This window comes from Myotis daubentonii, chromosome 6, assembly GCF_963259705.1.
Source record: "Myotis daubentonii chromosome 6, mMyoDau2.1, whole genome shotgun sequence".
In the NCBI taxonomy this organism is placed as follows: Eukaryota; Metazoa; Chordata; class Mammalia; order Chiroptera; family Vespertilionidae; genus Myotis; species Myotis daubentonii.
The window spans coordinates 11,344,676-11,372,237 of record NC_081845.1 but is presented as its reverse complement, the minus strand read 5'-3'; the positions used below and the strand labels follow the sequence as shown (position 1 = coordinate 11,372,237).

Here is a 27,562-nt window from a genome sequence, read left to right as displayed (position 1 = left end):
CCAATTCCTGGTATATAAAACCACACCTAAGCATAGCAGCAGTCTATATTCTAGTCTGAAGATCTCTTTCCAACACAAAATGATTTAAAATACAGTGGAACCTCAGTTCTCGAACTTGATTCGTTCCAGAAGGCTGTTGGAGAAGTGATTTTTTCAAAAACGGAATCATTTCCCATTATAAATTATGTAAATTGAATTAATCCATTCCAGACCTCCAAATGAATCCATTTACACCTTTCTTATATAGATGTCTAATGTACTGTTTAATCTATAAATAAACACTTCTTTTCTTAAATTTATCAAAACACCCCCTACTAGCCTTACATCACTTTTGGCACTTGGTCCAGGGGTGTCTTTCAGAACAGCATGCAATATCTTTGCTTGTTCATATCACTGCCTCCGAAATGCTGTCACTGACTAACTCAGTGATGGCAAACCTATGACACACGTGTCAGAGGTGACACACGAACTCATTTTTTTGGTTGATTTTTGTTAAATGGCATTTAAATATATAAAATAAATATCAAAAATATAAATCTTTGTTTTACTATGGTTGCAAATATCAAAAAACTTCTATATGTGACACGGCACCAGAGTTAAGTTAGGATTTTTCAAAATGCTGACACGCTGAGCTCAAAAGGTTCGCCATCACTAGACTAACTGCTTTTCATTTATCCAAAACAAGTTTTTCTACCTCTTCAATTGCTGTGATCATTGTTTCTTTCACACCTTTAACAACATTAGCACTCTTGATGGCCTCTTTATGTTTTAAAATTGTGCTAATGTTTATTTCTCTCCTTTGTTTGTTGCCTGAGAGACTTTATCATGGTGAGGTATCAATCAACATGAAAAGGTTGCTGAGTGGAAAACCAAGGTATGATTCAACATTAGTTCTGTGAACAATTTAGTTGAGAACCGAATTGTTCAAGATGGCAGACGTTTGAGAAATGAGGTTTGACTGTATGTGAGCTTCTTCTCACTAATAAGAGGAATTGAACATTTTATATTTGAAATTTTAAGGTCAGTTTATTAGTTCATTGATGAAAGCTTTCAGAAGAATATTCTCCTGAAAATTGTTTTTTTCTTAGAAAAAAAGGAAGGAAAATCAACACCCTCTCGGCATAACCACAGATGCTGTGGCAGTCAAGCCTCGGCAGATGGGATGGCCCATCAATCGGTCAAGTCGCTCTCTGGGTCAGCAGGATTGTAGTCTGGATCATCCTCGTCATCCTCCAGCTCCAAGTCATCCATTTCCTGGAACAAAGACTCATCTACTTCCACATTGTTTCCAGCTGCAAAAAAACAAGATTTCATCTTTAGTCTTATACTTGGGAATGAAAGGTACAAACAGAAACTTCTCCACATGCAAGGGAGGTGATGAAATATTAAATTGCTACTGCAAATCATTACAGGCCAACAATGGTCTGTAATGGTCAGCAGAGACTCACACATTTTAACAACAACTTTGTGCTTCCAGTTCATAGTCTAAAAAAATCCAGTTATAAAAAAAGCCTTTCTAGAATGAATTATTTATGATGTGGCATGTGACAAATTGAAGACAATGATATGTCCTGGTCATACAAAGTTGATGATCACTGACCATGGGCCTGGTTTACAAGTTGTTAGAAGCTAATGTAATCTTAATTGTTTATCTATTGCTATATTTGATTTTGCTTAAGTGATCAGAAAGCTTTAAAGAACATATTGCTATAGTTTATGTATAAATTTATCAAACATTAGAATTTATTCTTTAAAATGTATTTCTTTATACCCTTGGGAGGAAAGATTTATTGTCATTATTACTCTGATTTTCATGGGTTAATATTAAAAACAGTACAATATATATACATGTGGAATTCTAATATTATCTTACCATCCTCCAAGAACTGGATATCAGATGTGTCAAGATTATGATCAGTTTCAAATAGCTGTTTCCCTAAAAGAAATAAATATGTTTAATTTGAACAGCATAGTTTTCCTCCATCTTCTTCAACTCTCCAGGAAAAAGTCTGAAAATCTGTTTTTCTGAATTTCAATAAATTTACGAACTGAGCTAAGAGGCATATAAAATGTATTTGCATTAAAATGGAACAACTGATAACCTAGTCTGCCTCGAGTCCTAGAAAAACAAATGTGACTCTATCACTTCTAAGGCTTATAATCCTGGAAGTCATGGTAGCTGTACCTCAAGATCTATCATTGTAATATTTAGATCAAAGATAACCCATAAACATTAATTATAATTAAGTGTGAAAATACATCAACATGTAGAGAGAATGCTTTCTCTTTTTTTCCCCTGGATGCCTAAGTATATTTTCTTACAGCCCTGGCTGGATGGCTCAGTTGGTTGGAGTATCATCCTGTGTACCAAAAGGTTTTGGGTTCGATTCCCAGTCAGGACACATACTTAGGTTGTGGATTTGATCCCTGGTTGGGGCAGGTGCAAGAGGCAACCAAGCGATGTTTTTCTCTCACATCGATGTTTCTCTCTCTCACTCTCCCTTCATCTCTAAAATCAGTAAACATATCCTCAGGTGAGGATAAAAAAAATGTCTTATAGAAATCTGTTCAAATGATCCTCTTGCTATATCAGAACCAATGCCAAAATGTTTAGGGGAGCAGAAATAGGGGCAAGTCATACCACTTAATTTATTTTTTCCTGCTTGTTCTTCTTCTTTCATTCGTTTCTTTTTAATTTCCAAGAGTTCTGCATCAAACTTGGCTTTCCAACTTAAGAAATTCTCAATTGTAACAGGAGTGCCATGAAATAATTGCTTGGAAAATAAAAAAGACAGGTTACCAGATAAGTGAGACAACAGTTTAAAACATAAGACTTAATTAATGATCTTCTAGACAAATGAATATAGCCACTTACAGGAAAAACTGTTTTAAGTTTTAAAGTATTTAAAATGATATCTGCCTGCACTGGCTACTCTCATTGGTTTTGGCGATTTATTCTGAAAAAGTCCATTTATAATTTTTATTACAAAAAACAAAGATAATATGCAACATACAACCATTGCTATTCACTATTTAGAAGAAAGCTGTTGCTGTCAATAGTGATGTTTTGAATACACATCAATTTAGAACACTAGCATCATAGCTTATCTTTCTACTTTATTTCAGAATTTGAGGTTTTCTTTTTGTAAATACAGTCATGTGCCGCATAACAACATTTTAGTCAATACCTATACGACAGTGGTTGTGTAAGATAACGGAGTAGAAAAATTCCTCTAGGCTAGTAACATCGTAGCTGTCCAAATGTCATAGGGAAGTGTACTATGTGTTTGTGGTGATGCTGATGTAAACAAACTTACTGTGCTACTAGTTGTATAAAAATATTGCACATACAATTATATACAACTAGAGGCCCAGTACATGAAATTCGTGCATGGGGGATGGACTCCTCAGCCTGACCTGCACCCTCTCCAATCCGAGAGCCCTGACAACTTAGGCCCACTCCCCGTGGTTCTCTGCTCACTGTGGGGCCTGGCCACTCCACACCCGCAGCCCTGGGGCCCTCCATGGCCAGGGCGGGACGCTCTGCACCCACTGCCCAGAGGCCCTCTGCGGCCAGGCGGAACACTTGCCTCGTTGCCGTGGCGACGAAGCAAGCATTCTGCCAGGCTGCTCATGCTGCCTGCTCTTAGTGGCCGCCCCCACAGGACTGGGGGACTCTGGAGGGGCTGAGGGGACTGGGCACCACCATCTTTGTGACGGAGTGATGGCTAATTTGCATATTACTCTTTTATTAGATAGGACGCTACTACTTGATAATGATAATAAACAACTATGTTACTGGTTTATGCATTTACTATACTGTACTTTTATCGTTATTTTAGAATGTACTCTTTCTTCTATTTATATGAAAAGTTTGCTGTAAAGCAGTATGCCATGTTACACCAGCAGCCTCACACATCTTGTGTTTACCAAGTTTCTTAACTGCAGCATTTTCTCTTGTGCTTGATTTAATCTCATATTTTATAAATTCAGTGTAGCCTAAGTGTGCAGTCTTTTTTTTTTTTTTAATATATTTTATTGATTTTTTACAGAGAGGAAGGGAGAGGGATAGAGAGTCAGAAACATCGATGAGAGAGAAACATCGATCAGCTGTCTCTTGCACACTCCCCACTGGGGATGTGCCCACAACCAAGGTACATGCCCTTGACCGGAATCGAACCTGGGACCCTTGAGTCTGCAGGCTGACGCTCTATACACTGAGCCAAACCGGTTAGGGCAAGTGTGCAGTCTTTATAAAGTCTAATGGTGTACCATTTTTATCTTTTATACCAATTTTTATTGTACTTTTTCTATGTTTAGGTACACAAATACTTACCTAGTGCATACACAAATTGTGTTATAAATGCCTACAGTATTCAGTACAGCAACATGCTGTACAGGTCTGTAGCCTAGGAGCAATAGGCTATACCTAATGGCCTAGATGTGCAGTAGGCTATACCATCTCGGTTCGTATAAGTGTACTCTATGATGTTCGCACAATGATGAAATGCCTAACAATGCACTTCTCAAAACATATTCGTGTTAAGCATTGCATGAATGTATTTAAATCACTCTGGTGGGGGCATTATTAATTCTAAACTCTATACCAGCCGTGGGCAAACTACGGCCCGCGGGCTAGATCTGGCCTGTTTGAAATGAATAAAACTAAAAAAAAAAAAAAAAAGACCGTACCCTTTTATGTAATGATGTTTACTTTGAATTTATATTAGTTCACACAAACACTCCATCCATGCTTTTGTTCCTGCCCTCCGGTCCAGTTTAAGAACCCATTGTGGCCCTCGAGTCAAAAAGTTTGCCCACCCCTGCTCTATACCGTAAGTGAAGTAATTTATATTTCTTGATCTTACCTGCATGAGCTTTACTAAACTTTACTGATTATTGTTACTTGTGTTATGCCACCAACAAAATGAGGAACTCCTAAGATTTTATTTATAAAGCTTTACTAAAATTTATTTTCATTTATTTTTGTGAGTTCCAAAAAATCACTTAAATTTCCAAAAACAAAAACAGATAAAAACAACAACAACAATAAAAAACAGAAGGGAGGGAGGGCAGATTTAGAGAATAGTGAAAAAACCATGGCTTTTAATATACCTTTTCGGCTTCTTCTGCTTCTTTTTCTTTTTGTTTCTTTTCTTCTTCTCTTCTAGTTTTTATTTGATCCACTATTTCATTTAATTTTTCTTGGACAGCTGTTACCAAAGTAAAGATCATCACCATACCAAGGTTTTCTTCTGCCTATGTAACAAAGCAAACAAACAAACAAAAAAGCAACAACAAAAAAAGGGGTTGTAGTGAGAAGCATACTTCTCAGACAAATTAAAAAAATCCATTAGAGTGTTTCAGCATAATAACTAAATTCCGTGCATTCATAATATGATTACTAATTCAGTTATATATCAGTTCAGACACTTGAATAAATGATTATTTAAGAACTGAACATATATAAACAATATCTTAAATTTTAAAGTAATTTACTATATCCAACCTAAACCAGACATTTCAGTAAATTCTGTTTAATAGTCATACATGTAGATAGAATTCAGAAGACCTTTCCTATAGTAGCTAGTAGCATCAGCTCTTAAGCATATTTTCATTATTTTAGTTCCTTTTGGATATTTTAAGAGCTGTGACAATGAAGTGAACTTTAAGGCCAGAACAATTTACTAACATAATATAGTAATAATAAAGATTGTAGGTAGTTCTGTGATTTATCTTCATCTACTTTTTTCTTTTGATTTGAAATGGTTCAAAACCAAATATAAAAGCATCTCTGACTCATGGAAGGACTACAATGCAAAAGCTACTTTGAAGTTGGTCATTTGAAGGCCCTGACTGGGAATTGAACCATGACCTCCTGGTTCATAGGTCAACGCTCAACCACTGAGCCACGCTTGCTGGGAGCTCCAGATATTTTTAAAGTATCAACATTAAGAAGATCAATACTCTTGGAAATATACAAGTCACATTTAAGATGGAGACATGTTTTCTGTTAATTCTTAGAGCAAACAAACAAAACTAAGACTTCTGATTTTAAGATGGTAAAGATTTTGCTTGTCCTCCCTACTCCCTACTCTGAAAAACACATGGAAACTCTCTACCCAAGCAAGAGACAGCTTTGAATACTGTGGGTAGCCCATCCCACCACAGAACTAGCCAAATAAAAATTTTCCAATACCCATTTTTCTTCTTCATAATCTCCCCTCTTAGAGGAGTCACAAACCATTGTTGCTATTTGTAAGCTTAGGGATAAGGAGACATAAGAAAAAAATCAATCACTATTCTTCTTCCCAGATTGTAGGCAACTAGCCTGCAACAGGTCAGAGGGGTTGAAAATTTCAATTCTTTTCAGTTGGAATTTTTTTTTTTAAATATATTTTATTGATTTTTTACAGAGAGGAAGGGAGAGAGATAGAGAGTTAGAAACATCGATGAGAGAGAAACATCGATCAGCTGCCTCCTGCACATCTCCTACTGGGGATGTGCCCGCAACCCAGGTACATGCCCTTGACCGGAACCGAACCTGGGACCCTTCAGTCCGCAGGCCGACGCTCTATCCACTGAGCCAAACCGGTTTTGGCTCAGTTGGAATTTTTAACTGCACATGGAACTGGATATTCTGAAAATCTAATTGAAGTTGTGCTTTTACCTGTCAGACTTTTTATATCTAAAAGTCATGGGGCTGACTGAGTTCAAAACAGGGATACAGGAACAGCTTAAGTCTAAAGACAGAGTGGGAAACAAACAAATATATATACATACTAGGAGCCCAACACACGATTCGAAATCGTGCAGCACTGCCCACCCTCTGGTCCGGCCCTTGAAGCAGCCGTGGCTGCTGCTGATCAGGCCCTCCCCCAGCGCAGGCACATGAAGGCCCCTGCTGCCCCGCCCCAGACGCTGTGCGAGCAACCTCCTCCTGTCCGGTCCACCCATTATGGCGTCCTGGTTAATTAGCATATTTCTTTATTTTATATATATATATATAGATAATGAATTCTGCTTTTTCAATGTAATAATTATACATGTTTAATAGAATTTTTTGACTCTTGCAATTGATGTATAATACTTAAGGCCAAAAAAAATAATACCATTACAAAACCTTACCTGTAATGCTAATAATTTTAAGATGCTTGTGACATCATTATCTTCTAGATTTTCCTGGGAGAATATTTCATAAAGGGGGGCTTCATCTGGGTATTTCTCACTGTATGTAAACTTGAGGGTAGTCTGGACAGCTAAAAACACCAGAAAACAGTTTGCTATGAATACCTTAAAGTATAAATAATAGAGAAGTCAACATCTTTGTTGAATCAGTAATTAATTTACGTGTCAATAGAAAGCAAAGAAAAACAAGGTTAAAAAAAAACAAGTTACACTATTTTTAAAACCCTCAAGATGAACAAAAGGTACAACATACAACACAGAATAATTACTGCGTAGGCTCATTTTCAGGCCTCTACTGAAGCCAGTCCCAGTGCAGAAGACCTGGCGGTAGCCCTGGGACCTATATTTCTATCTGCACAACACCAGCAGGGGATTGCTATGGGCTGTTAGATGATATGTTTTGAAGTAGACAGTGTGAGAGGCTGTGTGAAAAACTTTTCACTTAACTCATCTATACATATATATTTAAATAACAGTAGAATATCCATCCTGAAGAGAGAGATAAAACCACGCAGATAGGTGTTTATCTTGACTAATTTATAGCAGCAAAAATCCAGTAAACAATCTATATGTCCAAAGATAAAAAAGTCATGGAAAAATAATAATCATTGAACAAAATGCCACACAACCACTGGAATACATATGCATGCCAAGTCTTGTTTTGGCCAAAAAATATCTTACTTTTTCTCCATCTGATGTATCGTTAATGTTTCTGTTTTGCTTTTAAAAACTAAGCTTACTGGTATTGTGTCAGAATGTATTTTATTGATTTTCTATTTCTCTAGAAGTCATGTTTACATAGTATACCAACTAGAAATGCACAACACTTACACTAGATTCTTAACAGCACCTCAGCACCTCTGCACCTGCAAGGCCCAGCACAGAATAATGGCTCTGGAATGAGTAAAATTCCTGAGAGGCTTAGAAAAACCACAAGTATTTTTTTATTAGACTTACTTTCATCATTTTCTCCAGCCTCGGATGTCACAGTAATGGTGAAACTAGGAGGGTTTTCTGATAATACTGCAAGAAAATATACATAGAGGTTAAGTTATTAAGATGCTTTCCTCATTAGCCAAATATCACTACCCAGTCAGGGAAAGTGATTCCACTTGCGCAAATACAGATTAAGTAGAACACGCAAATGATAAAACACATCCATCAATTTTCTATTTAAATCTCTGGTTGTCTTTAATCTGGAAAGAAATACCTATAGTAGATACCTTCCTGGAGTTTCATCAAATCAATTAAAATAATTAAGTAATATACCTTTAATTCAAAATCTCCACCTATATATGGAAAATTATATTCTAAAAAATTCCCAAATGGAATAACAAAAAGTTTGATGTTTCTTATTAGAAACTAGCCACTGATAAATATTCAGTATTATCACTAATTTTTACACTAATATATTCTGAAATACAATTCAGAATCTTCATGACAAACAGTAAATATTAATTTCTTAGAGCTTGTGTCTTCTAGGTAATCTCTCCCACAGCATCTCTAGTACCAAACGAAGAAAACTGGCATTCAGAACCATGACAAGAATAAACAAGGAAAGTCGAGCCACCCATGACAGCTGCTGAGTCCATGAGAAAAGCCTGTGCCTCCCTCCAGGCCTGGGAAGCACTGGCCCCTGACAAGGGTGGAAGCAGGTCAGCAGCCTCTCTCTGAAATGGAAGAGCATGGGATCTCTGCAGAAGTCACTATGGAAACTACTCAGCTTTCCCTACTCCGGAACTTCTGAGTTTCATAAATATTCACTAACAATGAAAATTTCAAGACATATGCCTTCAGTTTAACTGAAGTTTAAAAGTACTTGAAACAATGATGAACATCTACGATTACTTGAGAGGTGTTTGTCGGAAAGATAAAAGACTCACTGGACTCCTATTTTAATGGGCCTCAGACAGGCCAGCCCATGATGAAAATGTCCCTGAACAGAAATTATAATAAAGCTTTTATGATTGGCTCTACCTTTTTTAAAAAACAAATGTGTAAAATATATTTGATATATTTCATTCCTAATTTCTTTTCATGACCAACTTTAGTATTTACATGTCATGAAATGTAAACATTAAAACTACAGAAATAAAGGTTCAACCCAATGACATTACAACTTACTACCATTTTCTAGGACTTCATGAGGTGGTAAGTTAGGAATCACTTATAGCCAATAACAACAGCTAACATTTATTGAGCATTACTTTGTGCCTGTACTGTGCTATGCACTTACATAAAGACCTGTTAATTCTCACACCAAAACCATGATTTTATATTGTTACTGTATTTCACCAAACTTAAAAGGCTACCAAGTATAAGATACATGCTACTTTATGTACCACTAAGAAAAAAAAGCTGCAATTAAACTATGATACGTGATAGATTTTGTAAGACAAATTCATATTGCAGAGATGTTAAAATGTAAAAATATGTCTTAGAACCAATTAAATATTGTATTATACCAGTTTTATAGATGTGAAAACTGAGATAAAAGCTTTTTACTAATTTTCCCAAGGTTATACAGGTAGTAGCTGCAGAACTTAATAACTTTATAGAGTTTCATTTAAAAAGAAAAACTTTTTCCAGCTGAGAAATTCCAGTAAAATCATTTGAGCTAGGCTATGAATTAAGGCATAGTGGTAAGTAGAGATGGAGAAAAAGATGTAGATTAACACAGCAGCAAGGGTATAATGGTAGAAAAGCTTAAGGAACAATAGGGAATAAGAAACTATCCCATTTGATGGAAATGTGTGTGAGTGAGGTGAATGAGGAACACTAGTTTAAAGTACAGTTGAAAGTTTAGTTGTGGACAGTGATAGGTTTTTATTTTTTGTTTTCTAGCAGCAGTGATATGGTCAGAATTGTATTTCTAAACACACGAAATAAATCTAGCAACAGTGCATAAAGTGAAAGGAAAGAAAGGAGGCCAGAGAGGCAGGATGAACTCGATAGCTAATGAAATTGTCCCAGCAAAGATAATGAGGTTCTGAAGGAGGTTGGCACCAATGGGAATAGCAAGGAACATGGTGATGAATGACATTTTGAATATGCAGGCAGAGGATGGTGGAGCCACGAACAAAAACAAGAAATGCAAAAAGAAAAATCAAATGTGATTCATTTGAAGGACACAGAGTACCTTCAGTTGGAGGAATTGAGTATGCAATCAGAAATGAGCAAATGGAGCTAGAGGTAGGTTTGAATTCAATTTGGGATCATTCACAAAGAGGTGATAGCTAAAGCTATGACTAGAGAGAAAATGGAGAGTGAAATAAGGACCAAAGCCAGCTTTGTAAGGAACCCTAAATTTGGGGGACGAAATGTAAGAGTGTCAGGGCCAGCCTGACATGTTGAACTGGGCTGAGGTAGGGAGGTGGGAATTAAGAGAAGAAAGAAAGACAGCAGAGCGGGATCGGGAGGACTACAGGTCAATCGAGGAACTGCAGCAAGTTTATTAACCACGCAATGCCTTTTATACACAAAACACTGAATAGGAGGTCTGTCAAGAGGAATGTATTCTTTGTTCCTCTTAATCTCTAAGGGAGAGACAGAGCAGAAGGACAAATTCTTGGTACAGCAAATATCAGTAAATAGTTACAGGCTTCTTGGTAAGCCATGAAAGGCTGTTCTCATTCTACAAAGGTTGCTCTTATTCTACTGATAACCGCCACCCAAACAAGTCTGGGAAAACTGTGTGGGTAAGGGTCCCAGCCTTGCTAGCCCCTTCAGGTGCAAGGACCGTGTCAGCTTACACCCGGTCTCCAACATAAGAGGTGGAAAAAGTGCCAGATATGAAAAGAAAAGCAGCAGCCATGAGAGGTAAAAACAAATTCAAGAAAATACTTTTATTTGTGAACCACCCCAGCTATCAAGATCCAGGTCTGACACAGCAGTGTCTACAACGTGCCCCTCCAATGTGTCTACGATGCATATGTGCCTGTGCAGCTAGGTGGGGAGGAAATGGGCAATGAACCCTTGGCCTGTAAGATCATGCCTAAATTCCTACCGAGGCCCTTTGTGATCTGGCCCCTGCTTACTTGTCAGGTCTCATTTCCACAACTCCCACTTCCCCCTTTATATTCTAGCAATACCAGGCCACTTGCCCATTGGACACAGACTCATCCTTCTACTCATGCTGTGGTCCTGAAGCATCCACCTTAAATAAAAACTGCTGTTTGAAATTTTAACCCTGCATTTTGGCTTCTGTAAATGCTTGCTGGCTTAAATAATAAGGAAAATAAGACTACTCCCATTTCAGGAGGCCACTGAACCTTCCCCAAAGTTATCAGTGCTGGCACCAGGCCAAGCCTTTGGTCGAGGTCTCAAAGCCCCAGCACACACGGGCTCTTTAAGAACTTGCAAAGGGGCTGTAACCAGTTTGGCTCAGTGGATAGAGTGTCGGCCTGCGGACTGAAGGGTCCCAGGTTCGATTCCGGTCAAGGGCATGTACCTTGGCTGTGGGTACATCCCCAGTGGGGGTGTGCAGGAGGCAGCTGATCGATGTTTCTCGCTCATCGATGTTTCTGACTCTCTATCCCTCTCCCTTCCTCTCTGTAAAAAAATCAATAAAATATATTAAAAAAAAAAAAAAAGAACTTGCAAAGGGGACCGGAAAACCCCATATTTGGGAGACAAAAAGGGTAAAAAGGTATAAATACAGGAAACTTCCTGTGTGACTTCGCCCAGAATTCTAGAGACATTTTTCTCTGGGGCCACATAATAATAAATGTAACTATCTCTCTAAGCGTTGCTTGGTTCTTCTCCGGTTTTCTGTAACAGTCCGTCCCCACATTTCATTCATATAACTCCTCATCACCCCTCAGTTTTCCAAAACAACTCAGACCCTCATCTCTCCCTATGCTCCAGCTGCACCCTGTACATACTTCCATGAAAGAGCCATCACACTGTGCTGTATATTACTTATCCAATGTCTTTTCCCAATAGACTGGGCTTGTAACAATCACAACTGGTAAATACTTGGTAAATGATGATATGGGTGGTAGCAAGAACATCTTCAACTGCCTGACCTTTGGAGCCAGACAGATTAGGGAGGCAACATGAACACGAAAGAAGCTGATAAACAATTAATCCATAAGAGATCATGACAAAAGGCATATTCAGTGAAAGTACGGGGATGAAAGAACTAGAGGGCTACAAAGTTTATAGATAGAAAGAGGAATCTCAGAAGCCAGATTTTTGAAGATGGCATTTCCAAGGTGTGGCTACTGATTTCCATTTCGTCAGCAGTTGATGAAAACGGAAATCAAAACTATTCGCTGATAAGGACGAGGAATTATAAAGCTATTATTAGAAGAATCAGAAACTAATATGGTAAATTTCCAGTGAAGAGTGTCTTATAGTTAACAGTCATAAAGTATTTCCATTTACATTATTCTTCTTTAAACAGATATGGAAACTGAGGACTGGAGAAGTTATATGATTTGTCTAAGGCAGTGGTTCTCAACCTTGGCTGCACATTAGAATCACCTGGGAATCTTTTTAAAATCCTGATTTCTGGGCCTTATCCTCCGGAAATTCTGTTTCCTTGTTATGGGGTGGGGCCACAACATTAGTCACAAAGAAACAGAATTTCCGAAGGATGAGGCCCAGAAATCAGGATTTTAAACAGATTTCCATGTGATTCTAATGTGCAGCCAAGGTTGAGAACCACTGGTCTAAGGACACAGAGCTAATAATACCCACTACACCTGGCAGCCATTAGAGAGAAAAAATTGTGACCCAGAAACAACAAGAAAAAGGATACTGGAGAACACTGCTAATATCCCGCCAAATCCTCTCCCCTTCTTCCAGTCATATCATTTTTTTTTAAGAGTGAGAAAAAGGAAGGAAGAAAGAGAGAAGGAGAGAGAGAGAGGCAGAGAGAGAAACATCGATTTGTTGTTCCACTTATTTATGCATTCATTTGGTTGATTCTTGTATGTATCCTGATGGGGGATTGAACGGGCAACCTTGACATATCGGGACAACACCCTAACCAACAAAGCTACCCAACCGGGGCCAATCAGACCATTTTTAACTGAGCATACTGACCATTTTTAATTGAGCACACAGAATAAAAAGTACATTTCTCAGCCTCCCTTCCAGTTAGGTCTCATGAAATGACTGAGTTCCAACTAATTGAGATGGAAGCAAGTAAGTCCTTTGACAATTTCTAGGAAATTTCCTCAACTATATTTTCTTTAACCTACTGCCTGGAAAAGGAATGCTACCATCTTTACCATGAGGGTGACTACATCTTGGGGATGACAAAGAACTAAAAAGCCTGGGTCCCTGAGGAAGTTTTGGATGAGAGCTACACAACTATTTTTTATGTGCAAGAGCAATAAACTTTTACCTTTTAAAAACCACTGTAATTTGAGGTTTTCTGTCACAGCTAAACCTAATTTTTTAAAGTGTATTTAAAAAAACATGGAAAAGAATAATATGACAAAGCTTGGAGATGACTAAAATAGGGATGGGAAAGTTACTTAACTGGGCTTGCAAAGATGACTGATTCCTGTATTCTGCTGAAAGAATAATCCCAGTTCCAATGCATTACTGTTGGGGCAAGTAGAGGAAAGATCAGCCTTCCTAAAGATACTAGACTTCCACCATTGTAAGTGGATCAAATGCGTTTGAGAAAAAGAGTCAGGCTGTTGGGCATAGTGGAATGAACCAGTGGGGGGTAGAAGTGGTAGGTGGTATAGGGACAGATGGACAGAATTAAAGATTTTGTCAAGAACAGAGATAAAGGAGGTAGAGCAGCTGACAAGTACACTCAAGGGACACACAAATGACATTAAGGTTTTAACAAAGTACCAGACAGCATATTAAAATAGACCCTTTGCTTCTTAGGATGTGTCTGTCAAGAAAAACTGCTTTCACATGATGACTTCTGCCCTATCTGTAAGATGCAATCATAAATGTTAAAGGCTCATGGCTGCTACTTTGAGGTACTGACCCAGCAAATACAGGATTACCTCTCTTTGTAAGACCAACCAGAATTCGGGGAACTAGACTTTTGGTTAGCCCAAAGCCAACACGTATGTTTCCACAAAACTTCTCATAGCCAGATTCTGATACAGAAATGGAAATAACCAAATTCTACGACCTTAGCTGGGCCTTGCCTAGTGAGGCACTACTGAAGGAGAATGTGTTACAGGAGAGTCTGTTTATATTTTGGAAGACTAGTAGTTGGAAACACTGGGTCAATACGCAGTCAAGCTATAGAACAGGCAAAAAGAAGAAACTGTATTATGATATGTTTAGAATTTACAACAAATGCAACACTGGACCAAAAGTTCTTTGCAGATAGTTAAGCAACCAATTCTGAGGTTAATCTAGGTCTATATGGCTAAGGCTACAGCTGGCTGACCTATGCCTCCTGCTTCCACAAGGGGGTCATAATGTGCTTAACAAGGCTTTTCTGTCAAGCACTCAACCATCTATCAAAAAAAAAAAAAAAAAAAGGCATATCTACATCCTTCATCAACAGCATTGAGCATTTACCAAATATAATATTAAAAATCCAATATTAAGTGTGTTTCAAAATGTAGTTAGAAAACTGCCAATTTGTGTCCCTTGGCTAACTGACACAAGCAATCTTTCTTTCTTAAACCTGGTCCGAAAATATGAAAGTATAAAATCAACACAAAAGAAGGCCGTAAAACAGTAAACCTTGCAAATCCTGAAGATTTCAAAAGACTCAACATGAAAACATTTTATTCCAAAGTTCTCTGCCTTTTCCCTGAGAGGTTTCCTAAAGAACGTGATTAACAAGTAAGGCAGGATTCTTGAAAAAACTATTAATCAAGACATCTCAATTTATTTATTGCAAAGACTCTAGGCATGTTGATAGGAATTAGAGACTGATGGGCTCAGCTGATCCTGCAGAATACTTGCAGGCGTCAAATAGTCATCAACTTATTATTGGTCTTTTATTATCCTAACGCATAATCCTCAAGCACTTTTGCCTCTGACAAGAATTACATACACTGAACTGTATCAGGGCCTACCACAATACAAAAGAACCACCAAGGCTGTTGTAGGGTTAAAAATGTATCACTTTTATAAATGCTTATATGCACAGTATTTAATGAGGGATACTTTATGTCCAAAGAAATGAAAAGAATAGCACATCTTAATGCCTTCTGAACTCTGCCTACACAGTGTCCGTGCCTGTGACATTTCCAATGTAACCGGAATGGCCACATGTCACAATTAAGAGTATATCCAACAACTGACCCTATATTCCAATTTATTTAGATACTGACACATAAGCAAGGAGAGAGAAGGGAGCCAGACTCCATACACACCCAGTTAACGACACTCCCAAGCCCTCTTCACTCACCCCATTAACATCCTCACAGCACAGCTGAGCTGCTGGTGAGAGAGAACATGAACGGGGCGGGGGCTACACGGGGTAGCTGAGAAAACTACACGACACGATGGAAGGGAGAGGGGCTGGGGCTTGAGTTGAAGTAACGAACCTTACACACTGAATTCTGACGGTCAATGACAGACGACACCCAGAGGAAGGCATGGGGAACAGAAGTCCCACAAATCCGGGTTCAACTCGCTCTGACTGCTTTTATTTCATCACTTCTCAAAAAAAAAACAACACAAAAAAACAACTGAGTGTAACGTGGGAGAAGCCACAGACACGGCTGTCTTGCTGCATTTTAAGAATCGTCTGGCCCTGGCCGGTTTAGCTCAGTGGATGGAGCCTCGGCCTGAGGACTGAAAGGTACCAGGTTCGATTCCGGCCAAGGGCACATGCCCGGGTTGCAGGCTTGATTCCCAGTAGGGGGCGTGCGGAAAGCAGCCAATCAATGATTCTCTCTCATCATTGATGTGTCTCTTCCTCCCTCTCTCTTAAATCAATAAAGAAATATATATTTTTTTAAAGAATCGTCTGGAGCACCGCTTAATACACAAGTGTCTTCCTTGACGTCATGCACTTCTCAACATGTTACATTAACTCAGTGGTTCTCAGTTCCTCATGTTGTGACCCAACCATAAAATTATTTTCGTTGCTACTTCATAACTGTAATGTTGCTACTGTTATGAATCGTCATGTAAATATCTGATATGCAGGATGGTCTTAGGCGATCCCTGTGAAAGAGTCGTTCGACCACCAAAGGGGTCGCGACCCACAGATTGAGAACCTCTGCTTAGCTCAACCTGCCACGTAATGCTCCCCCCCCCCCCCCCATCCCAGCCGGAGCCTGATCCTACATCCCACACGTCTGAAGGTGAAGGTGCAGGAAAGGAGTTCCAGACCCAGCTCGCTGGCCGACCCAGAGCACGCCGCTCCCGCCCCCCCGCCCCGCCCCCCGTTCCCGAGCCCCCGCCGCCCCGCCGGCTGCACGCAGCCCGGGCTGGATGGAGTCTAATGCCGCCTCCTGCCTGACCACCTGCGAGTCCACAGCGGACCTGAACTCTGGGCTCCATCACTCACTGGGCATTCTGCAGAATGCCAGGACACTTTTTTTTTTTTTTTTTTTAAAGAAGGAAAAGGACACACTTCCAGAACAATGCTGCTCGCACACTGATGCTAGATAAACACTACTCTGATTCCCATACACTTTATTCGTAGGAAAACGGCTTCTCCCCGAACGCAGGTGAGGATGTGAAGACGGGCGCCTTTGCGGCGCTGGACGCGGAGCATGTTTCCCACGTGGAGTATGTTTCGTGTTAATGTCGTTCACCCTCCGGTTCCCGTAAGTTACACTGGCACCTAAGCGTCCGGGACCGAATTCGAGGCCTGACAGTCTCCTGGGACCCAGCCAGCCTCGCCGGGACTTTTAGGTCCCAGGGAACCGGCGGAGCAACAGCCGCGGAGTTGCTCCCAAGTGGCCTGGACACTTCGCGGGAAGAATGGAGGAGAGAGGGGCGGGAGAGGTGGCCGCGCGGCCTCGCTGTCCTGCCACCATCGTGGCCCGGGAGGCCGAGGGCGGCGGCGGCTACGGCCCATCCCACCCCAGCCCGGGACGGCTGCGGGCACGCGGCCGCGGAAGTCACCTGTGAAGGAGTCGGGGTAGATGGACTCCAGAGCCTCCAGCTCGTTGCGCTGCTCCTCGCCGTAGTCTGTCATCGTGGCCCTCGCCGCTGCCCATGGATCGCCCAGACACCCAGGCGGCGCGCCGCAGCCGGGACCACGGCGGCGCCGGGAGAGCGGGCAGCGGCCGGGCGGGCGCAGGCGCAGAGTCCCCGGCTGGGAGGCCCGCCGCCCAGAGCCAGGCAGGCCAGCTGAGCCCCAGCCCCGCGCCGGCCTCCGCCTGCTCCCGAGTTCCGCGTTCGACTCGTTGGGCCTGGCCGGCGGGGCGCTGAGCAGCCGCCTGTGCCACGCCCGCTCGGGATTGGCCGGGATGGTGAGGGCTCCGGTTCTGGCGTTCGCCACAGACACCTAGGCCGGCTCCGGGACTTCGCGGGGCCTGAGCCCGAGGAGCCCCTCCGCGCGGCATCCGCGCTCGATGAGTCAGGGCTGAAGGGCGGCCTCTGGTTCCCGAGCGGGAGGGAGTCGCCGGTGGAGGCTCGGGGAGGGAGTTCGCCGCCTCCGGCGTTTCCGGCTTTTCGGTTTGCGATCGGATGGCCTGTGGGGAGACCGGCGCGCACTGTGAGTGCGGGCTGATGGTGGGGTGCAGGCGGTTTCTGCGCTTCCACCCCGAAGGCCGTGGCGTCCCGCGGGAGCTGGGCGGGAAGCCGTGCAGAAGCCAGCGGCAGAGGGAGGGAAGCGGAAGCTCCGCCGGTGGGTCCCGCGGGCCCGACCCTTGAACGGCGACTCCGAATGAATCGGGGGAGAGACTGACGGCAAGTCCGGAGATCTGGCTTCTGCCTTCAGATCCTGAGGCTCCACTTCTAAGTGTGTGAAATGCACGCGGCTGTACCCGGACTTAAAGATGTCTGTGATTGCGGATTTCTGTGAATTGATCAAGAGGGTGTCGGTTTCAGGAGCAGTTTTGAAAAGCCATGTGAAAGTGTCAGAACTCTGAAAATTGTCCAGAACCTTCGACTTGGGAACATAAAGCCGAGGAATATGCTTCAAACGTATACATGTCACCTGTCAGTTCATCGCATCAGTTCCAAAGGTTTTCAAAGGACCGTAATGGCAAAAGCTAAGCAACTGGCTAAGCATGTTGCTTTTATAAGAACAATGTGAAATAACTATGTTTATAATAAAGGAACATGGTTAAGTAAAAAAATAAAAGTGGGAAATACAATAAAATACTCCAACACTAGGAGACTTTTTACACTCCTTTATATTTCCCTTTGCTTTGTTTTCTGTATGAAAGCAGGTTCCGCGGGTGTAGTGGGGAAACCGTTTGTAATAAGGTCCCTAGCGATGAGGCGCTCGAGTTTGCTTTCACCCTGATCACCCTGAAATGAACGTGCCCCGTGGACGGGAAGGCGTGGATCTTGTGTGAGGGAGTATTGCTTCCTTGTCGCGGAGGAAGGCATGGACACAGACATTCAGGTACCCCGTGGTACTTAAGTGTTAAGGGTGAGGGGGCATTCTTTTAAACTTGGGGGGGGGGGGAAGCGGGATCTCTTCTGAAGATGATGAGAATCAATACACGGAGTAACTTTGCACATGCACGGAGCTTACTCTCCTGGATACCTCGGTTCCGACAAATGAAGGGTTTGTCACCGGCTAAAGAGCTTCTGGGCAGAGGGAGCAGGCAGAGCTCCTGACCCGGAGCCCACTTGGTATTTCGGAAGCCTGTGTGGCTGGTGCACAGGGACCTGGGTGGGGATGGGGGGGGGGGGGGGGCGGGGGCGGAATTACAGGTCACGTAGGGTCATTGGAGGGTTTCGCCGGAAGAGGGACAATCTGACTTTAGCTACCAAGTGTAAATATACGGGGACCAGTGAGGAGGCTATGGTACCAATCTAAGCAAAAGACAACGACGGTGACTTAGACCCGAGCTGTGCGAGTGGAGGCGGTGAGACCGTGTTCAGGTTGCGGGCCGGCGCCTGCAGGCGGAGCCAGACGTCCTGGTGCAATGACTGCGCTTGACCCACCTGGGAGAGCACGGCATCTCCGCACGGTCCGGACCGGAGGACAGCGAGGTGAAGCGCTGTTGTGAGCCTGGAAGACGCAGACGCGCCACCCCAGAGGGCTGCCTGGTCGGAAGCGAGGCGCGCAGCCCGGTGGGTGGCAGCGTTGCGGCGCCCCGAGCACAGGACCTGCCGCCACCCCGGCGGGTTTGGTGCTGTAGACGGTGTCGGCACCCCTGGTCGGAATCCCCCGGGCTCGCCAAGCTCGGGGAAGGGGGTCGGAGAGCACTGGGCAAGGAAGAAACTGGCGCACGGGGGCGGGTCCCAGAAAATGATGAGAAGGAGGCAGAACGCAGAATGCCCTGGCTGGCGGCAGGCACTGCCTGATTGCCTACAAAATTTTCCTGTTCCAGGTCTGCCAGGAAATACTTGGAACAAAATATAGATCTCATGGGATCTATTAAATTATTACTGGGGTAAAGATGCTTATTTTGTAGGCAGCTTTCTCAAATTCGAATTATCTCGAAGTGAAAATCAACAAAAAGCCGATTTATTTACTCTTGATTTACTCTTGATTTATGAAGTGTATATACAACAAAGCACCTCATTGATCCAGATTACTACCCCCCCCCCTTTTTGGCATTTGTTTTCTCACATTTCCAATGGAATGTGTCCACATTATAAAATATTTTATAGTAGCCTTAGCCGGATTGGTCGGTCCCTAGAGTGCTGGACTGAAGGGTCCCAGGTTCGATTCCGGCCAAGGGCACATGCCTGGGTTGCACTTTAAACCAACTTAAAATATTAGAATGCAGTGTGTTTTATAATATTATAGATATATTTATTTAATTTACGGGAGCAATGGTTTTGCCTGGGGCGGAGCATCAGTGCATGTAGAATCATAGAATCCTTATCCTAGAAATTACCTTGAGGAGGTCTCCATCCACAGGGGGTCATTCATGACAGGCTTGTGTGTCCATAAACTCCTGAAATGTGTTGGTATGTGTATTCATCTCCTATTGCCATGCTAACAAATTACCACAAATGTAGTGGCTTAACACAAGGCAGATTTATTATCTCAGAGTCCTGTAAGAACAGTAGATATTTCTTCCTGTTCTGACACAGGTCAGACCCGGTCTCAGTGAGCCAAAGTCAAGCTGTCACAGGGCTGTGTTCCTTCTGGGGGTACAGGGGAGAGTGTTCCTTCTGGGGGTACAGCGGAGAATCCGTTTCCTTGATTTGGCTCATGACCCCCTCCATCGTCACAGCCAGCAATGGGTAATGTCCCAGGCATCACGCTCACAGTCCTCCGCACTCCTCTTCTGTTGCTGCTTCGCCTTCTCTGACACTGAGTCCTCCTGTGGCCCTCCTATCAGGACTCGTGATTATATCGGTCCCACCAGGATAATATCCCCACCTCAAGATCCTTAACTTTACCTCTGCATTGTCTCTTTTGCCATATAAATTATAAAGTAACATTCCCAAGTTCCAGGGATTGGAACATGCACACCTTTGGGGGAGCCATTAGTCAGACTACCACAGTATTCAAGCTCTGAGGTATATGAGCCTGTGTGTGTGTGTGTGTGTGTGTGTGTGTGTGCACACGCGCGCACTCCCGCACAGTTTTTTCTGGGTATTTCCTCAAAATAGCTTTTCCCAGAATGGCTTTTCAAAGGGGTCCATGACTCAAAATAGTTTAATCACCCACTCCCACAATTTAATCACCCGCCCCTGTCTCTTGTCGGGGATAATTAAGTCCCAGAAAGATTGACTTGTATAAGACCCTATGAATGAGAGAGTATGAGTTCCTGACATTCACTTTGACTCTTCAAACTATGGCCTATTGAAAACAAACGGAGGATTACAGTGTTCTGCCACTTCCTGCATGAGAAAGACCATACCCGAGCTTTCCGGTCCAGCGAGTAGTCTGTGGCTAACAGAATCAGTGCTACTGGTGTTGAGTGGCTCAGATCCAGTGATGCCTCATGGAGCAGGGAAAAGTTGCAGGTGAGCCCTTGTGCATGCAGGTACAGTGGCAGTGGGAAAAGAGGGACTCAGATGTGATAGGGCATCTTGTTGGAGCTCAGGATGTTTTCATTATTCATTGAAAACCTACACCCACAAGGCCCCGGAAGCTTGATAATCCGCCTTCTGTTGCTGCACTGCAGTGGAGTGCACGGTCAGACGTCAGGCCACTGGATTCCGGTTCCATCACTGCGAAGTGTGTGACCTTTAGCAAATTGCTTGACTTCTCTGAATCTTGAACGTCAGCTTGACTATTGGCATTTGGTCCATTGCCCAGTAAGCAGTCATTGTTTTGTTTTAAAAATAAATAAATAAAAGCCCTCATTTTGCTTATTATGGCCAATGACCCAGTTGCCCATGTAAATGTGGCAAAAATCAGGCACAAGACACCGGATATATCAGAAATAATCAAGATAAATTAGAAAACTGTCAAATATTAGAAATGCAAAGTCACACGGAGGAAAGTCAGGTAGGTCTCCCTTTTGGAGTTGTAGATAAAGAATATGCAAATATAGGTTACAGTCTTGCTTCCTCAAATGGATTTTGAATGCAAAGTTACAATTAATGAAAAAGCACAGCTTTATATGTCGTAGCTATAAAAATGCTCCCAGTACAGAGGTGCTACAAGTAGTACTTATGATACTAATGATGATACAATAATGCATCATCTTTCCCTGGTTATGGCAGGATGACTCAAGACTTCCTTCAATGGGCTTCTCCCTTACATGTCACCATGAACGGACTTTTAATCCTGGTTTCCAAGAGGTCAGATATGTAAGCAGCGAGGCAGAAGTAGTGAAATGTTTCTGCATGTAGAGATAGAAAGAAAAAGAAAATCAGAAAATAGAGACAGGGAAAATAGTGATACAAGACATGAAATGCAAAGAGGAGGGAGAAGGTAACATTTGTTAGCACTTATTTTAGGAAAGCCACTGTGCTATGCACTTTGCTTATGTTACCATATTTAATCCTTACACCAGTTCTGTGAGGTAACTACTATGTACAATGAAATAGCACTAAAAATAGCAATTTTTGCACAGCTATTAAATAACAGAACCAAGATTCAAATGGTGATATAACTCCAAATTCCATTTTGTTTTAATAAGACAGATATAGGCAAAAAGAGACATTGGCACAATTATCAAATTGATTTTGGAAATGGCGTTTTGCATGGACTTATGTAAACACATCATAGAAGAAAGAGTAAAAAATAAAGTGTTAATGTCGTTCACCCTCCGGTTGAACACATAAGACCGTCATTGAAACTCCATCATCTTAAGAATAAAGTATGTGCTAAGCAACCTGAATTGGGAGAGGTGCTATACTCAAGGTTTTAATTCAATGCCTCCTGGTATGCTTTCCTCAGCCTCATCCACCTGGCCTCCAAGGAAGCTATAGTGACCTTGCAAGTCATCACCCATACAGAGAAGACTGGGTACTGAAATGTCTTTCCAGTCCTGACACGAGGGAATGCGGATGTGTTTGACATCTTCATTTCCAGGAACGAAGCCAAATAGTTTCCTTAGGCGCTGCATGATGAGGAGGCGTGAGTGCTGCTCTGCAGCTTGCTCAAAGAGCTCCTTCTCGTTGCGGAGGTGGTTGTTCCAGTAGCAGTGCTGCAGGGAGGTGAGGGGAGAGCAGCACCTCATCAAACAGCAGGAAACGAGGGTAATGATGGTTGCCAAGGTGATCAAAATCCAGCCCAGCATCTTCATGTAATTATTTAAAAGGAAAACAGAAAGCATCAATGCTTCGAATATTCAAGAAATAGCCATAGTAAGAGGGATTCCCCACAAAACAGGACCAAACTGTGGACAAGGTATTTGTTTTTCTAGTTTTTCACCTACTAACAAGGTGATGATCATTTGATATGGATATGAGTATGATGGGGTTTCAGGCCCAACCAGTTCAACTTGGTTTTTGGATTACAAAGGGTTTTGAATGGATTCTAAGTGTTGTCCTTGAAGTAGCAGATGCTATAACCCAACTACCTTGCATAAAGGTACATACAGTATGTTCTTTGCTTTTAGCTCAACCTTGCTTTTCAACCATCAGGTACAGGCCCATGCAGTCTCTGGGGGCTTAATAAATATTTGATAATGATGGTGATGAAAATGATATCATAGATAATAATGGTAGCCTCCTAAGGCGTCTTCAATGATGTGCCAACAAGTATTCATTAATATTTCTTCCTGAGTTGCTCTTTCCTTTTATTTTTTTATGACCAAAGAAGAAAGCCAGTGAGCAGACTCTTATGTCCCTAAATGTGTAACAACTTATCATTTTCCTCTCCCTTCAGATAGTCATTTGCTGGCTAGTTTTATGACTTGTTTTTGAAATATACTTTGAAAGGAAAATGAACTAGATTTTATTTGTAACTATTTAGTTTCCACCATTAAAGATTGATGTTAATGGCTGTTTTCTACTCTTACAATCCTTCCCCCCCCCCCCCGCTTTTAATTCTTCTTCTTTTCAATATTCAGCAGTTGTTACATAAAGTGAGAGACATAAGTTTGATACATTTGGGGAAGCCAGCAGTAGGCAGCTATAGTCTGGAAGGTGAAGGTCTCTTCCACAGTTTGCTATTCACCAACAGGCCTGGGATTACAGTGTGTATACGCTAAGATAGCTGCACTCTGTGGAGGCTAAAGCCTACAACGTGCTCATCACAATTAAACTTAATAGAGGCCTGCGTGGTGGAGGAAAGGCCATCTCAGATGCCCATTAATTCATCAGCTATCATTGACTGAACCCCAGGTTGACCTCTACCATGTGCGGTGCATGGTGCTTGGTTGTGAATAATTTAAGACACATTCGGTCTTCAAGACTGCCAAAGCCGCGGTCTTTAAGCCTAAAGAGAGAGACAAAAGAACAATCCAAGAAATATGGTAAAATATGTCAATTTTTTGATATGTGTAAACACAGGGTTTTGGGGGGAGCACAATGGAAGAGAAGTGAACTTGTTTCAAGGAGAAGAGTATCAGAGAATACCTCTCAGAGGAGGTGATGCTCACACTTAAATCATTAAAGAGGAGTTCAACAGAGGCAAGAAGCTGAGGAGAGTTCCACTAGGGGGAGAAGACAGAAAAAGAAGAGCAGAAAGAGTTGGGGAAGCTGCACAAGTTTGGATTCGCAGGGTCCTAGGAGACGTGTGGGAAACTGGTTCAGGCCTTCCTCCCACTCCCTCCTCCCACTCCTCACCCAAACCTGGCCAAGGCCACTTCATTTAAGACCATTATTGTTGTTTAATTTTAATTATGTTTAAGCTTCCTGTAATTTTAGATATTCTAATTTATAAGAATTCATATTTAAGAATGTATATGTAGCAAGATAAAATGACTCATATGGTAATAATTTTAATAACAATATCTAAAATTCATTGTTTTTACAGATACAGATTCTGGACACAGTACTGAGCACTTTAGATATATTAGCTGATTTATTCCTCACACCGATTCTATGCAGTTGATCCCATTAATATCCCCATTTTACATCTGAGAAAAGTGAAGCATGGAGAAGTTACCTAACTTGCTGAAGGTTTTGCAGGTTACTAAACAGCAAAGCAAGACTTAAACCCAGATATGTGATGCCAGACTATAAATATCCTAACTGTATTTATATAGCTGCTCAGTAGGAATCACTTGGATGACTGACACCTACTTTGTGTTCTATGAACAGACAATATGAGAAGCAGCATGATGTGAAACGTTTCCCATGATAGTTACTATGGGAGAGGATAACAGGGAAAAAAAAATCAAGAACTTACTTGTGACTGGAATCTGTGCAGAAGAGCTACTTCATCTCTTACCAGGATCATGTCAGGAGGAGCTGATGTGCTGCATGGAAACCCAGCTAAAATCTCCTCCCGTTTGTCGGCACTGATGTTGTCAAACGCTGGGTAATGGTCCACAGTTACAAATTCACTTGCTGCACATTCGTAGTAGGTGCCTGTCATCAGGGTGGCCACCAGCCACGTCAATGGAGCAACGAGTGCCCTGCCGGTGATGCTGAAGAACCTGAGGCAAGCCAGCTTGCGCTCCAGGAGGCCGACTCTCCGGTGTGGAGGGGCACAGCGGCAGCAGTAGTCACTCGAAATTGTCCACATCTGGTTCCTCAGAGCATAGCCAGCAACCAGAAGGATCAAGGCAGGAATGACTAGGAAAGCAGAACCATAGTAGAAATTTTTCCCAACCTGACACGGACATCTGAATGTGGAAGAGGTGAACAGTTGCTGCCCGCCGAGAGTCAAAGCGGCAATTAAAGAATTGATCCACGTTCCACTTCTCTGCAGAGAACACGCGATATTGTTGAGAGCTGAGCCCATCGTTGGGAAGCTCTTCCACCAAGCAGCGCGGAGCCCTTTCTGATCATTAGACTTCTCGAGCTGTAACCATTTTATGGGATCTTACTAGTTTAACTGGTTGTGTCAGTCAACCAACATCCTTATATGTTGAAAGGACCCTAGCATCTTCCCTTGTGCCCCTTGGGAGTCCTAACCTAATAAATGCACTTCCTTCAGATTACAGCTGGGAGAAATTGAAAGAGGGTTCATCTGGTATGAGAGACAGGAGTAACTTCTTTAGTGTATCTTCTCACGAAAGAGAGGATGGCTTGCTTGCAAAGCAAACAGCTGCCATCATTCCATGGGCTGCTCTGTGTGACCCAAAATGCTCAGCACCAGCAAATAGAGCATTGGAAGCAAAACAGCAAACGTTCTTACCTTTCTACTAGTCCAGGATATGGCATGAAAATTGATGGAAATTATAAAAGACTAAAGTGACCCAAAAATTCACAGCTCTGGTGTGTCCATAGCCCAAGAGTTCTGCCAGAAAATTCCAAAAACTTTCCCAAAAAGAGCAGAACAAGGTTTGGGTACCCCTAAAGCCGAATCACAATAAAAGCATTCTAACTTTGCATAAAAGTCTATTTGGATTGACAGAATCTAATATAATAATGTGTTGCTTTATAAATTAAGCTGTAAATTTGTTTATAAAATATATTTTGTTCTATGGAAATGTAATATTTGGGTATTAATAAAGTTACATATCTATAAAGAAATAAAATGATCAAATTTATTTTATAACTTCTATATAAAAGGCACCTAACTAGGCTTGGTTGGGCTTATAAAAAGTGAGTAAGATAGAAGTTTCTGTTTTCAAAGAAACTCTCAATTGGACATGATTAAATACATAATGTGTGAATTGAAACATAATGCTGAGGAATTCATCCAAAGTGCAATACAAAAAGACAAAGAAATAACATATTTTTTTAAAACCAATGAAAGAAAATAGAAGACAAATTAAGCAACTCCATGATCTGTTTATTTGAAGAGAAATAAATGAGAATTTTGCAGAATCAAAAGAAGTTCTCACATCAGAATGGTGTTAGATGTTATGAATAGTGTAAAGATAAATCCACATATAGACATGCCATAGTAAAACTGCAGAGTGTAAAAAATAAAGAGATATCCTTAGAAGCTAGCAGAAAGAGGAGATACATAACCTATGAAAGACTGACAATAGACTAGCTGGAGACGCTAATCAACAACAACAGAGACCAGAACACAACACAGAGTAACTTAATACCAGGTAAACAGTCATTCAAGATAGAACGAAATAAAAATACATGAAACTAAGAGGATTTGCTGCCCACAGAACCTCAGTAAGAGGATTGTTAACATACATTTTCAGCAAGGAGAAAATGAACTCTGAGGAAAGACCTGGAGTAAAAAATGATGAGTACAAATATGATATCTTAAGATGTTCCTTTAATTATAAGATGTAGGAATAACTACTCTTTAAAAGATACAACTAAGGCAATACATGGTTATAATAATATATGACTACTAAAATAAAAAATACTGACCATACCAAATGTTGGTGAGGATTGTAGAGTAACTGCAACCCTCATACACTGATGGTAGGAATGTAAAATTGGAAAATTGCAGTTTCTTTAAAAGTTAACTCTATATCCACTGTATAACACAGTGGTTCTCAACCTTCCTAATGCCGTGACCCTTTAATACAGTTCCTCATGTTGTGGTGACCCCCAACCATAAAATTATTTTCATTGCTACTTCATAACTGTAATTTTGCTACTCTTATGAATCGCAATGTAAATATCTGATATGCAGGATGTATTTTTATTGTTACAATTTGAACATAATTAAAGCATAGTGATTAATCACAAAAACAATATGTAATTATATATGTGTTTTCCGATGGTCTTAGGTGACCCCTGTGAAAGGGTCGTTCGACCCCCAAAGGGGTCTGGTATAACAGATTCATTTATCTCCTAGGTATTTGCTCAAGAGAATGAGAGCATATGTTCACAAGAAAACTTGTACATG

At 41.6% G+C, this 27,562-nt stretch overlaps 3 protein-coding genes across 3 annotated transcripts in view; 1 reads left to right on the top strand and 2 right to left on the bottom strand.

Annotated features, from left to right (window-relative positions):
• Nucleotides 1-999: 999 nt before the first annotated feature.
• On the bottom strand, nt 1,000-17,455 carry RWDD1 (RWD domain containing 1). Its single transcript, XM_059700120.1, has 7 exons — nt 17,212-17,455; nt 8,146-8,211; nt 7,129-7,259; nt 5,116-5,259; nt 2,642-2,774; nt 1,874-1,936; nt 1,000-1,292 (listed from the first exon to the last, which is right to left on the bottom strand). The coding sequence occupies exons 1-7, from the start codon at nt 17,282-17,284 to the stop codon at nt 1,171-1,173; spliced, it is 732 nt and encodes a 243-aa protein (XP_059556103.1). The 5' UTR covers nt 17,285-17,455; the 3' UTR covers nt 1,000-1,170.
• The window catches only part of TRAPPC3L (trafficking protein particle complex subunit 3L), a gene marked incomplete at its 5' end in the record, with an annotated part of 53,550 nt that continues 43,431 nt past the window's right edge, over nt 17,444-27,562 (top strand). The window contains one exon of the mRNA XM_059699742.1: nt 17,444-17,806. Within this exon, the coding sequence (XP_059555725.1) occupies nt 17,444-17,806 (363 nt within the window). The remainder of the gene's footprint in view (nt 17,807-27,562) is intronic.
• Nucleotides 22,478-25,537, bottom strand: CALHM4 (calcium homeostasis modulator family member 4). The gene is made up of 2 exons (XM_059700122.1): nt 24,980-25,537; nt 22,478-22,922 (listed from the first exon to the last, which is right to left on the bottom strand). The coding sequence occupies exons 1-2, from the start codon at nt 25,535-25,537 to the stop codon at nt 22,539-22,541; spliced, it is 942 nt and encodes a 313-aa protein (XP_059556105.1). The 3' UTR covers nt 22,478-22,538.